At 45.6% G+C, this 13223-nt stretch overlaps 1 protein-coding gene across 2 annotated transcripts in view; it reads left to right on the plus strand.

Moving 5' to 3' along the window:
* Window positions 1-13223, plus strand: part of CACHD1 (cache domain containing 1) — a 244897-nt gene that overhangs the window by 190905 nt on the left and 40769 nt on the right. For both annotated transcript variants that reach the window (XM_020993119.2, XM_020993120.2), the window contains exons 9-12: window positions 537-770; window positions 1730-1879; window positions 6047-6170; window positions 7607-7724. In XM_020993119.2, the coding sequence (XP_020848778.1) occupies window positions 537-770; window positions 1730-1879; window positions 6047-6170; window positions 7607-7724 (626 nt within the window). The remainder of the gene's footprint in view (window positions 1-536; window positions 771-1729; window positions 1880-6046; window positions 6171-7606; window positions 7725-13223) is intronic.

Consider the following 13223-nt stretch of genomic DNA (forward strand, 5'->3'; position numbering starts at 1 on the left):
TTCAGTTCTATCCAACTCTTCATGACCCCATTTGAGGTTTTCTTGGCAAAGAAACTGGAGTGGTTTGCCATTTCCTTCTCCAGCTCATTTTACAGATGAAGAAATTGAGGCAAAGAAGGTTAGGTGACTTGCCCAGGGTCACACGAATAGTAAGGGTCTGTTGGCCCTATATCCACTGTGTCACCAAGCTGCCCTTAAGCAACTTACCCAAGGTAATTACAGTCAAAAGTGGGAGTTGAACCCAGGCCTTCTGACTGCTGAGTCAGTACTCTATCCTCTGTACCAAGCTGCCTGCCAAGAATGCCTTTATATGTAGAAAGATTATTATTTTGTCCTCCTGCTTCAGGAGAGAAGTTGGCAGCTGAGCTTTGGGTCCCAGTTGGACCTTCAGAAGTCTGAGTCTTCTAGGAGTAGGCCACAGTTCGGTTTTCCTTCAAAAGGATCCCTATGGCTCATAAACCCCAGGGAATCAAATACAGGTGGGAGAAGAGGAGGCATCCTGTTTTTCATTTTTGTCCTCTGAATTTCCCTTCCAGATGGAGTGACCGGTTTGAAAGAACTGGCCTTCCTGAGAGATCTAGCTGAACAAAACTCCGTGAAGTACGGTGTGCCTGACCGGACAGCCTTGCCCGTCGTGAAGGGGAGTATGATGGTTCTGAATCAGCTGAGTAACCTGGAGACCACCGTTGGCCGCTTCTATACCAACCTCCCTAATCGCATGATCGACGAGGCTGTTTTCAGCCTCCCTTTCTCTGATGAAATGGGGGATGGTGAGTTTGGAGAGCACCTGAAATTGAACCGGCCAAGGCAAAGGGTTCAGATGTCATCTTTCTTCCCAATCCTTCCTTGCAGTCTCCCCCATAATGACTTAGATATTGATGACAATGGTGCTAATAATATCCATACCAAATAATTTCTAAGCTACATGGATGAGAAGGGGGATAGGGTCTAAGCTGTTTCATTGATATTGATATAGGGTGCCATGGGGGGAGGTGCCATGGTCAAACCTGGGCTTCAGGAAGATCACTTGGAAAGTTGAGTGGGTGGAGACTAGTGGCCAGAAGACCGATCAGCATATGGTTTACAGTAGTCTAGGTGTGAGGCAATGAGGGCTTGTACAGGGCATTGGCAGTGTCAAAGGTGAGGGTGGGGCATGTAGAAGAGATGGCTAAAAAAAGAAGTTAAATCAATTGACCTTGGCAAAAGATTGGCTGTGGGGGCTGAGAGAGAGGGAAGGGCCAAGGATGAAAGTCCAAGGGCTTTATCTGGTCACCATAGACCTGTGAAGCCTTCTTCAAAAGCTCTGAGAGTCATAAAGGGCTGGAACACAGACTAGAAGAGAGCCAGGCTTGGGGCTGGAAAGCTCTCCCCATCCTAGGATTCTGAGGCTTTCTTTGCCACTGCTCTGGTGAGCCCCTCCTCCCCCATCGTATTAGCCAGGAAAGGGGCTGGCCAAGTGTCTGAACTGCCCAAATCCGCATGGTTGGGGTTGTCTGCAATCACGTAGGTGAGTCCTCTTGCCATTGTGTTTATGGAGTGAATTCTCAATAGCTTTACTCGGTGTCTACAGAGGAAGCCGCCGGTGGGATTGACTCTCAGGGGATCCTTTGATTTTCAGCAGCCGATGGATGGCTGATCTAAGCCTCTGTCAGTCAGTGAGTCTCAGGCCACAGTCTCCTGCTAATGCGCTCTCTGTCGTGTCCTCCCCCCGCCCTTTTTTCCCCATCAGGTTTGATAATGACAGTGAGCAAACCCTGTTACTTTGGAAACCTCCTCCTGGGGATTGTTGGAGTGGATGTTAACCTGGCTTATATCCTAGAAGACGTGACATATTACCAAGACTCTTTGGCTTCCTATACTTTTCTCATAGATGACAAAGGTAATTAAACACAGCTAATTAAGGCAGGCCTAGTGCCTCAGACCAGGGAGAGGAGAGTCCCCTTGCTCTCCTGACGTTCCCCATGCCTCTCATCCCATCTGTCTTTGCACAGACTGCCCCCGTTGCCTAGTGCACCCTCCCTCTGACCACTGATCGTCCCCATTGCCTAGTGCACCCTCCCTCCTCACCACTGGTCGTCCCCATTGCCTAGTACACCCTCCCTCCTCACCACTGGTCGTCCCCGTTGCCTTGTACGCCCTCCCTCTGACCACTGATCGTCCCCATTGCCTTGCACACCCTCCCTCCTCACCACTGGTCGTCCCCGTTGCCTTGTACACCCTCCCTCCTCACCACTGATCGTCCCCATTGCCTTGCACACCCTCCCTCCTCACCACTGATCGTCCCCATTGCCTTGCACACCCTCCCTCCTCACCACTGGTCGTCCCCGTTGCCTTGTACACCCTCCCTCCTCACCACTGGTCGTCCCCGTTGCCTTGTACGCCCTCCCTCCTCACCACTGGTCGTCCCCGTTGCCTTGTACGCCCTCCCTCCTCACCACTGGTCGTCCCCGTTGCCTTGTACACCCTCCCTCTGACCACTGATCGTCCCCATTGCCTAGTACACCCTCCCTCCTCACCACTGATCGTCCCCATTGCCTTGTACACCCTCCCTCCTCACCACTGATCGTCCCCATTGCCTTGTACACCCTCCCTCCTCACCACTGGTTGTCCCCATTGCCTAGTGCACCCTCCCTCTGACCACTGGTTGTCCCCGTTGCCTTGTACGCCCTCCCTCCTCACCACTGGTTGTCCCTGTTGCCTTGTACACCCTCCCTCCTCACCACTGATTTTTGGAACTGCTCACTTCCATCAGAGCTCAGCTTAGGTGCCATAACCTCATCCCTCAATTGTTCATGCTCTTCCCCCAAACACCAAAGTTATTTTCCATTGACTCTGAGATGATTTTGTATTGATTTCTGCATCTACAGTATTGCCCCACCCTTGAAAATGGCTGTTCTTTGAGCCCCTGACTATTTGTTTCATTTTTGTCTTTGCTCCCCAGCCTTAGCATGGGCTCTTACTGCATGCTTGAATTGATTTCAACTGAACAGAATTCAATCAGTGAATTATGAAGTGCCTCCTATGTGCCAGGCACCGTGCTAAGTGCTGCATTGAATTTCCCGCCCTGGCCAGACCAGTCTAGAGCTGTGCTTAGTAGATTACCTTCTTTTAGGGATGCTTAGAACCTCCCTCCAGGACTGTGGGAGAATCAGATGAGATCATATTTGAAAAGCCCTTGGCCAACCTTGAAGTGCTACCAATGAGTGCTGTGGCTGTTGCTGTTACCGTAGTTGGAGCTGCTGTGGTGTGACCCCTCCCCCTCTCCCAGCCATGTTTCTCTCTCCACACGTTACACTGAAACCAGAATGTTTTCTGCTCCAGAGCATGCCCCAACTCCTCCTGCCTTTCTTGCCTCTTCTCACATTCTCCCCACTCTGTCCTTCTCTCAGCCCACTGAATTCTCAACACCTTTTCCAGGAAGTCTTCCATGAATACACCCTGTTGGTGACTACCCATACCACCCCCAACCTCAAAGAGCACCTACCTGATTCACTCAGCACAAGGTTTCTTAACCTTGAGGGGGGAGCGGTATGGACCCTTTGGTAGTCCGTTGAAACTTACAGACTCCTTATCAGAATCATGTTTTCAATGCATAAAATAAAATACGTAGGATTATAAAGGAAACCATTAACTTAGAAAGTTTATTTTAAAAAGTTAAGTTCATAGAGCCCAAGGAAAGAGCCCCTGACTCAAAGGATCATATATCAATAATTATACCTCAGATACCCCTTTTGGTAAATGAGGAAACTGAGGCCCTGAGAAGTTGGGTGTTTTGCCCAAAATCACACAATTAGTAAATACCTGAGATGAGATTTGAACCAGGTCTTTCTAACTCCAAATATTATATCTTCTCTGCTGCCTCTAGTTGGTTTTTTGGTGGGGGCGAGAAGGGTGTGTGTGAGAGGCAATTGGGGTTAAGTGACTTGCCCAGGGCCACACAGTTAGTGTCAAGTGTCTGAGGCTGAATTTGAACTCAGGTCCTCCTGGCTCCAGGGCTGGTGCACTATCTGCTACATCACCTCGATGTCCCCTGTATTATTGTTGTATTATAGTTCTCAATGTTTCAGTCTTATCATTTAACAAGACTGGAAGTTCTGTGAATTCAGGGACTGTGTCTTAACTCACTTCTAACATCTACTACTGGGCTGCGGTTGGGGTAGGCATTTAACAAATAGGGTGCTGAATGAAGGCTTGTTAAGAGAGCAGTGTCCCCCCAGTGGGCACATTCTCATCTGAAATTTCTTCTGAATTTGAAAACAGAAGCTCACCTCAGGCCACTCCCTAAAGGTCTAAGTGAGGTGGTTTACCAGCAGAGTATCAGAGACAGAAAAATGCCAAGAAAGTAAGCTCAGAGAGCCAGAGCCTGACAGGACCTTGTAAGGCAGCTGGGCCCACTCCCACATTTCACAGATGAGGAAACTGATTTACCCAGGATCACACAGGGGATACATGTCACAGGCAGGATTTTACTACCAGACCTTTTGATTATAAAGCCACTGTACCAGAAAATCCCCTGCTGGCTTGCCTTTTCAGGCAAGAGAAGTCCCAGCTGAAGTGTAAGAATTCAGAAATAGGGGAAGGTAGTCCCTGGGGACTCTCAAAGCGTCACACCCCATCACTTTTCTGACTGGGTTGTACCTCACCCCTTCCCCGTGTTTTCTCACAGTGCATCACATTTCATCCATAGACTTGTTTGGGTTAGGTTCTATATTTTGGCACTGATACATTGCCTCCCTCACCTAAGCATGCTGGAGGCCCACAGACCTACATAGTGTTATAAAATAATAATAATAATACATTGATACAGTTATAGAAAAAATACATGATACAGTTATTTAAAAAAAACACAACAAAACAGCAACATTTTAAGACCCACCTCAGGCCAGGGGAGTATGGCAAGGAATGCCTTCTCCTGTTACAAGCAGACACTTAACCACCCTTCCCCCCACCCCCTGCCTTCCCTGCTGTGCTAACAGTTCTATTACTCACAGCCTGTGGCCTGCCTGCTGTGATGTAGGGTTTTTTATTTGTCAGTGACAGGGGATCTTAAGTCAGGAGGAAAATTTAATGCATTTAATGCAAAAGCAGTCGGACTAGTTCTGTCCAAAGACAGTTTAATTAAGGGAATGAAATGCAATAATGATAATAACCTGGAGAATAAATATTCATAGATTCCCTGCGGTGAGAGGCAGATAAGGAATATTTGTACCATCAGGGAATTGGACGGAAGGAGAACTTGGCAAAAGGTAGAGCCCGATCAGTCTTCCTAGTGTTTGGGCTTTTTTTTTTCTAAGCTTATTAGATCCCAGGCTTGCATTATTACTTTTTCACAGATTTATAGCCTTAAGGATTTAAGTGATATCTGGGATTTTTAAAAGGATAAACAAGGGATGGGAACAAACATTAAAAGCGTACTAAATGCCAAGAACCATTAAGTGCATTACAATTATTAATTCTTTTGATCCTCGCAATAATCTTAGGAGGTAGGTGCTATTATTATCTCCATATTATTATCTCCATTTTACAGATGTGGAAACTGAGGCAGAGGTTAAGTGACTTACCCAGGGTGACACAGCTAGTAAGTGTCTGAGGCTAGATTTGAATTCAGGTTTCCTGACTCTAGTCACAGCATTCTATCCCACGTGCCACCTAGCTGCCTTCAATACCTTCAATATCCTACTGTAGAGAGAGCCTGAACAGATTTTAGCATAGCCAAAAAGAATCCTTTGGACTTTAACAAGATTTTTTTCCACTTTGTACCTTAGGGTCTACCATGGTACCTGGTATAGAGCAGTGCTTTAATAAACACTTGTTGGGCATGTGATTAATTGATTGGGACTAAGCCTGTGTTATCGTTATTCATAACAAATGACATTTACGTAAGTTGGAGTTAAAAACAGTATATGGACAGCATCACATTTGGGCTTCTCAACAACCCTCAATCTTAGCGGGGAGAGGAGGAATCCCAATATACACAGGTCAATTCATGCAAAGTGTGCCCAAAGTCACTTCTGCTGCTGTATTTGTTTACTGTTTCTTATTCCAGGCTACACCCTTATGCATCCATCGCTGACAAGGCCTTACTTGTTGTCGGAGCCCCCTCTTCACACTGACATCATCCATTATGAAAACATCCCCAAATTTGAGTTGGTTAGGCAGAATATTCTAAGGTAAGGAGAAGCCGATGGTCCTGAAGTTTTCTCAGAGGAAAGACCCAAGTGTGTCATATACAGGAATGTTATTAATGTGCACAGTGACTAAAATAATAGAAAAGAAAAGGACCCCACAAGTCATCAGAGCTCAGATCGATTCAGTGAGCAGCCTGGGCTCCTGAGAGCCCACAGGGAAACATGACAAATGTTGTCTCCCCCCACTATATAGAGAGGGCACTGGACTTTGGTGCAGAATGGTCAGGTATGGCCAATGTACTTTGCTTAAATGAATTTTGCCAATACAAAGGAGGGTTCTATGAGTGGATGTGTGGGTTTGAGAAATGACATTGATATTTTTCAGGTTATCAATAGAACTTAAAAATAAACAACTTGCATTGTTATGATGAAAAAGCAGTATGGTGATTACTATATTTTCCTCCTTGCGTGTGGCCAAAAGTTTGGGAATCCAACTATTCCTTAGTTTACTATAACTTAGCAAGTATATTGTAGGAGGGTAAGCAAGAAAAGAAAGTTTCTGTCAAGCAAATTCTCCATTCACATCAGCTCTCACTGTTAAGTCAGATGGGCATTGTCACAAAAAGCCCCGCCCCTGGGAGAATGAGTAGAAAAATGCCACTAGGGAAGGGGTTAAGCTGGTGGAAGACTGAGCATCGCGGGTCTTAGAAAAAAAAAACAAGTTTTTGTCGTTCAGTTGTTTCTGACTCTTTGTAACCCCATTAGGGGTTTTCTTGCAAAGAGACTAGAACAGTTTTGCCATTTCCTTCTTCAGCTCATTTTATGGATGAAGAACTGAGGCAGACAGGGTGAAGTGATTGCCCAGAGTCACACAGCTAGGAAGTATATGAGGCCAGACTGAACTCAGGAAGAGGAGTCTTCATGATTCACAGCCCAGCGCTCTATCCACTGCACCACCCAGCTGCCCCAGAAATGACCAGAGGGGTACATATCCCGGCTGCGTACCATCTTCCCTCCTTCATTGGATCATATGATCTGGAGTTTGAGCTGGAAGGAACCTTCAAGGTCACCTAGTCCAATTCCCACATTTAACTGACCTAAAGAGGTTGCCTGGGGTCACGTAGGTACCAGTGAAGAGCAGATCAGATTTCCCCCAGTTGGGAAGCCCCGTAGAGGCAGAGCAGAGAGCCAGACACTGAAAGACGCCTCTCTGAGGTGGCTGGTTAGAATCCACTGACCAATTGTTAATTCCTACTGGAGGAAAGGAGAATGAGGAAAATGGCATTTTCCATGCAAAACAAGTAGGATGGCCGCCTTTGCTGAATCTCAACAGCCCATTATCTCCTTCCTAAGTGAGGATCCCCAGTGTTTTAAAAAAATCGGGAAGGGATTGTTGACTCACAGCTTCTTCCCTTTCTTTAATTAAATGCTTAATTTTATCTTTTGCCTGAAGTACTTAATTCTATTTGCCCATGCAGCCTCCCTCTAGGCAGCCAGATTATTACAGTCCCCGTGAACTCATCACTGTCTTGGCATATAAACAAACTGCGAGAAACTGGAAAAGAAGCATATAATGTCAGCTACGCCTGGAAGATGGTGAGTGTGGGGGGAGGAGGGGAAGGACTACAGAAGAGGGGGAGGCATACTGCGTGTGCTTCAGGGACGGGGTTTGAAGTCCATTGACCTGCCGCCACTTCCTGTTTTCAAGTCTTAATAGACTATTGCCATGGTCAGCGTAGGACACCATCTTTGTGACTGTTGCTGTATGATCTCCTTGTGGGCAGGAGCCGTTGCTCTTTGGTCTCTGTATCTCTAGCACTTAACACAGTGTGTGGCACACAGTAGGTGCTTAAGAAATGCTTAACAAATGATTGATTGCTGAATGAATGAATAAATAAATGAGTGTAGGGATGGTTTCATTTTTTCGTGTCTCTCTATGTATCCCCAGTACCAAGTGCATAATAAATGCTTGATGAATGTTATATAATATCCAGTTACTATGTAAGTAATAACTGGTAGACACAGCTTGGCGCCTCTGGACAGAATGATGGTCTTGGAGCCAGGAAGATCTGAGCAGGAGTCAAGCCCTGCCTTGGACACTGAATTGCTCTGTGACCCTTAACCCCCATTTGTCCTCCAGCAATTCCCTAGGACTTAACTATTCTTTTTTGTTTGTTTGTTTGTTTGGTGAGGCAATCAAGGTTAAGTGACTTGCCCAGGGTCACACAGCTAGTAAGTGTCAAGTGCCTGAGGCAGGATTTGAATTTAGATCCTCCTGACTCCAAGGCTGGAGCTCTATCTACTGTATCACCTAGCTGCCCCCTGACTCAACTATTTGTATAGATGGGCTGCAATGTGTGTTGCTGAAGGTAGTTCCCACACTGGAACTCCTTCATGTGTTTGAGTAATGATAACTGATATTGTTGTAAACTTTAAAGGTTTTAAAGCATTTTACATACGTTAACACCATAGCACAGTGTGCACAATGAATGGATATGGGGCGATTGATTGAACTTCTCATCAACCCTATGAGTTAATTAGCATAGGTATTTTTATTCCCATTTTCTAGCTGAGGAGAATGAGGCCCAGAGACATTCAGTGACTTACCTAGGATCACACAGCTATGAGGTATCATAGAATTACCAAATTTTAGATGTAAAAGGAGGTTACCAGGCATTCAGACTAATCCACACACAAAAGGAATCCCCGCTATAACATACCCAGCAAGTGGCTGTCCACCCTCTCCTTGGAGGTCCCAAAGAGGAGCACCCAGCACCTCTGGAGAGCCTTTCTCCTCTGGGACAGCTGTCATGAATCCCTCATTGGCCCCTGGCAGATTCTCCCCACCATGCTTGTTCTGCCCTCTGGGGCCAAACAGAACAAGTGAAATCCTTCACATGAGAACCTTCCTAGGACTTGAACACAGCTCTGACATCTCTCCCCAGGCTACACATGCCCCAGGGAAGCCAGGGGAGGCCAAGAGACAGTTTCTCCTTCCCATGACTGCCCTTTGTGTACTTGAAGGCAGCTATCCTATCTCCCCCAACCCGAGGCTTCTCCTGGGTAAACATGCTCATTTCTTTCCAATTATCCTCATTTGCCATCAGCTTGAGGCCCTTCATCATCCTCATTACCTTCCTCTGGGCACTCTCAAGATTGTTAGTGTCTTTTTAAGTAAAGAGTGCCTAGAATTGAACCCAGTGCTGCAGATGAGGCCTGACAAGGGCAGAGGACAATGGGACCCTCACCTCCCCCATTCCTGAAAGCTCGACCTTCTCCTAATACACCCCAAACTCCCAGGAACATGTTCTGCAGCCAATCCCTCCACTGACTCAAATTGAGCTTGTAGTCCACTAAAACCCCCAGATCCTTTTCAGATCTACCGCTTCTACCCACACCTTGTTTGGATAATAATAAGACAATAGTAGCAACTGGCATTTATACAGTTATTATTTTTTTTAATTTTTTTTGCTAGGCAATGGGATTAAGTGACTTGCCCAGGGTCACACAGCTAGTAAGTGTTATGTGTCTGAGGCCAGATTTGAACTCAGGTCCTCCTGAATCCAGGGCCAGTGCTCTATCCACTATGCCACCTAGCTGCCCCCAATGCAGTTATTATTAAAAGAACTTCGTGTACATCTTTGGACCCTCCTGACAAACCTAAAAGGTCAGGACTGCAGGTATCTCCATATTTCCGACGAGGAAACTGAAGGCCAGAATGGTGACAAGCAGCAGGCATTACTAAGCACTTACTCTATGAGCCAGACACTATGTTAAGCACTGAGGATCCAAATCTAAGCCCAAAGAAAAATAGTGCCTGACCTCAAAGAGCTTATATTTTAATGGGAAAAGTTGTTGTTTAGTCATTTCTCAGTTGTGTCTGACTCTCGGTGACCTCATTTCTGGGGTTTTCTTGGCAAAGATACTGAAGCGGTTGGCCATTTCCTTCTCCAGCTCATTTTATAGATGAGGAAACTGAGGCAGACAGCTAAGCGACTTGGCCAGGGTCACACAGCTAGTATGTGTCTGAGGCCAGATTTGGACTCAGGAAAAGGAGGCTTCCTGACTCCAGGCTGGTGCCCTCTCCATTTTGCCACCTAACTGCCCCCAATTCAGTATTATGACAAATTAATTAGGTATTCCCTTGTAAAGGGGGAAAGGGTGCTGTCACACTTTGTGAATGTGACTCTCCTACATTCTCCCTACTTTGGTCACAGAGGCCAACTCTGCTTTCATGCCTTCTAAGGCAAGGGATCAGCTTGTCTATGATTCTCCCATTTGGCAGACGAAACTGAAGTGGAAGATGAAGAAGGAAAAAAGGTTCGGTTTCTTAAAAAGAAAAAAGAAATTCTCTCTATCTATTAGCAAGAAAAATGCACTTTGAGCTGCCTAACTTAATTTGGGAACAAATCTGAACACTTAAATCAAACTCAGGATAAAGGAATGTTGCTACATGAGAAGTCAGGCAGATTTAGCATACATTCAGAATAACTGACTGAGGGTCTGTGCCAGAAAACGTAGCGGGTACTGGTGGGTTATGGGAGGCATCTAAACAAGGTAACCTTACGATGGATAGGTAGATAGACAGACAGACAGACAGACTAACAGATAAATAGATAGATATAGATATATACACATATGTAAGCTCATATATAGTACATATATATTGTATCTATATATACATATATAAAAACATATGCATACATATATGTGTATGAATACATGATATACACCCATATAAACTCACATATATTATATATACATATACACATGTATAAGCTCATATTGTGCATATATACACATATATATAAATTCATATATTTTATGTATATGCATACGTGTGTGTGTGTGTGTGTGTGTATGTGTAAAACTGTGAGATTAAGTTATTGCCTTGAAAAGCATAAGGGCACCATGTAACCAAAGCCTCTCTGAATGGACTGGAAAAGGCTGGGATGGTGTGTTCTAGGGGTGGATTTGCTATTCGGAGCCCTGCTAGTTAGAATTCTGATTTTAATTCCAATTACACAAGCATGGTTTCCTCCAGGACACCCAGCAAGTGGAAAAACTAGTGAAGCAAGGAGGCTGTCCAATCACAGGCCACCCTGCTGGTGATGTCACAAAACTTTGTTACAATGTTACATAGCAAATTTCTTAACAAACTTACTTCTTGTTGTTAGGTGGCTAAGTGAACAGAGTACTATACTTGGAGTCAGAAAGACCTGAGTTCAAATTCAGCTTTAGATACTTAGTTGCTGTGTGACCCTGGTCACCTAACCTCTTCTGCCTCGGTTTCCTCATCTGCAAGATGGGGATAATAATAGCACCTACTTCCCAGGGTGGTTTCAAGGATAAAATAAAATAGTATTTTTAAAGTGCTTTGTAACTAAAAGTGCTGTGTAGGGGCTAGCAATTGATATTCCAAGGAAGGTTAATATCTGACCTTAATGTAGCATTTTGATGTTCTCAAGATGTTTTATCCAGGATTATAAGACCAAATATGTAGAGATGGAAGAGATATCAGAGGCCATCTAATCCAATCCTCTCATTTTATAGATAGGGAAACTGAGACTATGAGAGGTGGAGTGTCTTGGGGCCCAGGTCCTACAGGTGACACATTTCAGAGGTGGGATTTGAACCCAGGTCCTTTGAAAAAGATCACTGCCTAAATGCACGGTCCCATTAGATCCCCTCCACAAGTCTAGGAGGGGCAGGTAGAGGACAAGCAGGAGTATCGCCTCTTTATAGATGAGAAGATGAGGTTCAGAGAAGGCAGGAAAATCTCTTTGAGTGGTGGTCCTCTTCCCATCCTGGACTGTCACCAAATCTCCAAGCTGGGAAGTATCCAGTGTGCCTGTCTCTGACTTCTACAGCCCTCCAGAGGTGGTCGTTCGGGTGTTTCTTAAAGGGATCCTGGCATAAGGGAAAGCCTGGCTAAACAGGGTCACCAGGCTCACGTTTAAATCCCAGCTCTGCCCTTACCTACCTGTGGGACCTTGGCTGGGTCTCCTCCTCTAGGCCTCAGTTTCCTTGTCTGTAAAGTGAAGAAGCTAGAAGAGGTGACCTCTGCAGCCTCTTCCACACTGACAAAAACAAAGTCAAGCCTCCCCCAGAGAATGAGGAGAAGCACAGATCTGGAGCCAGAGGGACTCAGGGCACGTCCATTCTACTGTTCCATTAGAGCCAGAGGGACTCAGGGCACGTCCATTCTACTGCTCCATTATCACGCAGGTGAGCAGACTGAGGGCCAAACAGAAAGGTCCCACAGGCACTAATGGAACACTTGAGATTCACGCCTTGGTCTTCTGGTTCCTAACCCACTGCTTTTTCTACTGTGTTGCATGATAGCTTTGCTCAGATTTGGTTTCAGTTCCTTTGTTAATGTTATTAATTCATGACATTTTGTAGATGGGGTCCAGATTTGGACAGAAACCACGGCAGTGTGATCCTCCCGTAAAACCCCCTCGTTTATAGAGGTCATGAGATTGAGACCCAGAAGGGGCCTTAGAGATCTGCATTTTGGAATAAATTGGGCTGATCCACACATCTGGTTTGAAACCAAAACCATTCGTTGTCTCTCCCCACCCCCAAAGCCTTCCCTGCTTGTGTCCTCGCCGCGTGTGCCCTACCCATCACTATTCCCACACAAAGTGTGAGCCAGGCGGCAAGCCAAGAGAGAGGGCATCGGGCCTGGGAGCTTAAGGCCGTGCTTTTCATTGGACTGGAGAAGGACGCTTGGTCCCAGCCAGCCACAAGTGGGGTGAAGGGATTGAGCTGGGGACAAATAGCAGTGACAAACCTTAGCTAAAGCTTCCCAGTGGTTTCATACCTACCTGGATTTTGGGATTGATTCCCTCCGACTCCACCCAATCCTTCCCCTGAACTGTATTTCCAAAGCAAATTGCTGTTTTTTTCCCAATTCTACCCCACTGGTAGCCTCTTTTAATATGGAAAATCAGGAATGGACCATGGTTCCTATCCCCTTAACATTCTCTCAAGCTATTTTCTAAGCCTTCTCTTTGCATCATATAAATAATAATAATAATTGATATGTTATAGTACTTTAAGATTTGCAAAGCATTTTACAGCCCTTCATTC

This window comes from Phascolarctos cinereus, unplaced genomic scaffold (genome assembly GCF_003287225.1).
Source record: "Phascolarctos cinereus isolate Bilbo 61053 unplaced genomic scaffold, phaCin_HiC Scaffold_5;HRSCAF=322, whole genome shotgun sequence".
NCBI lineage: Eukaryota > Metazoa > Chordata > Mammalia > Diprotodontia > Phascolarctidae > Phascolarctos > Phascolarctos cinereus.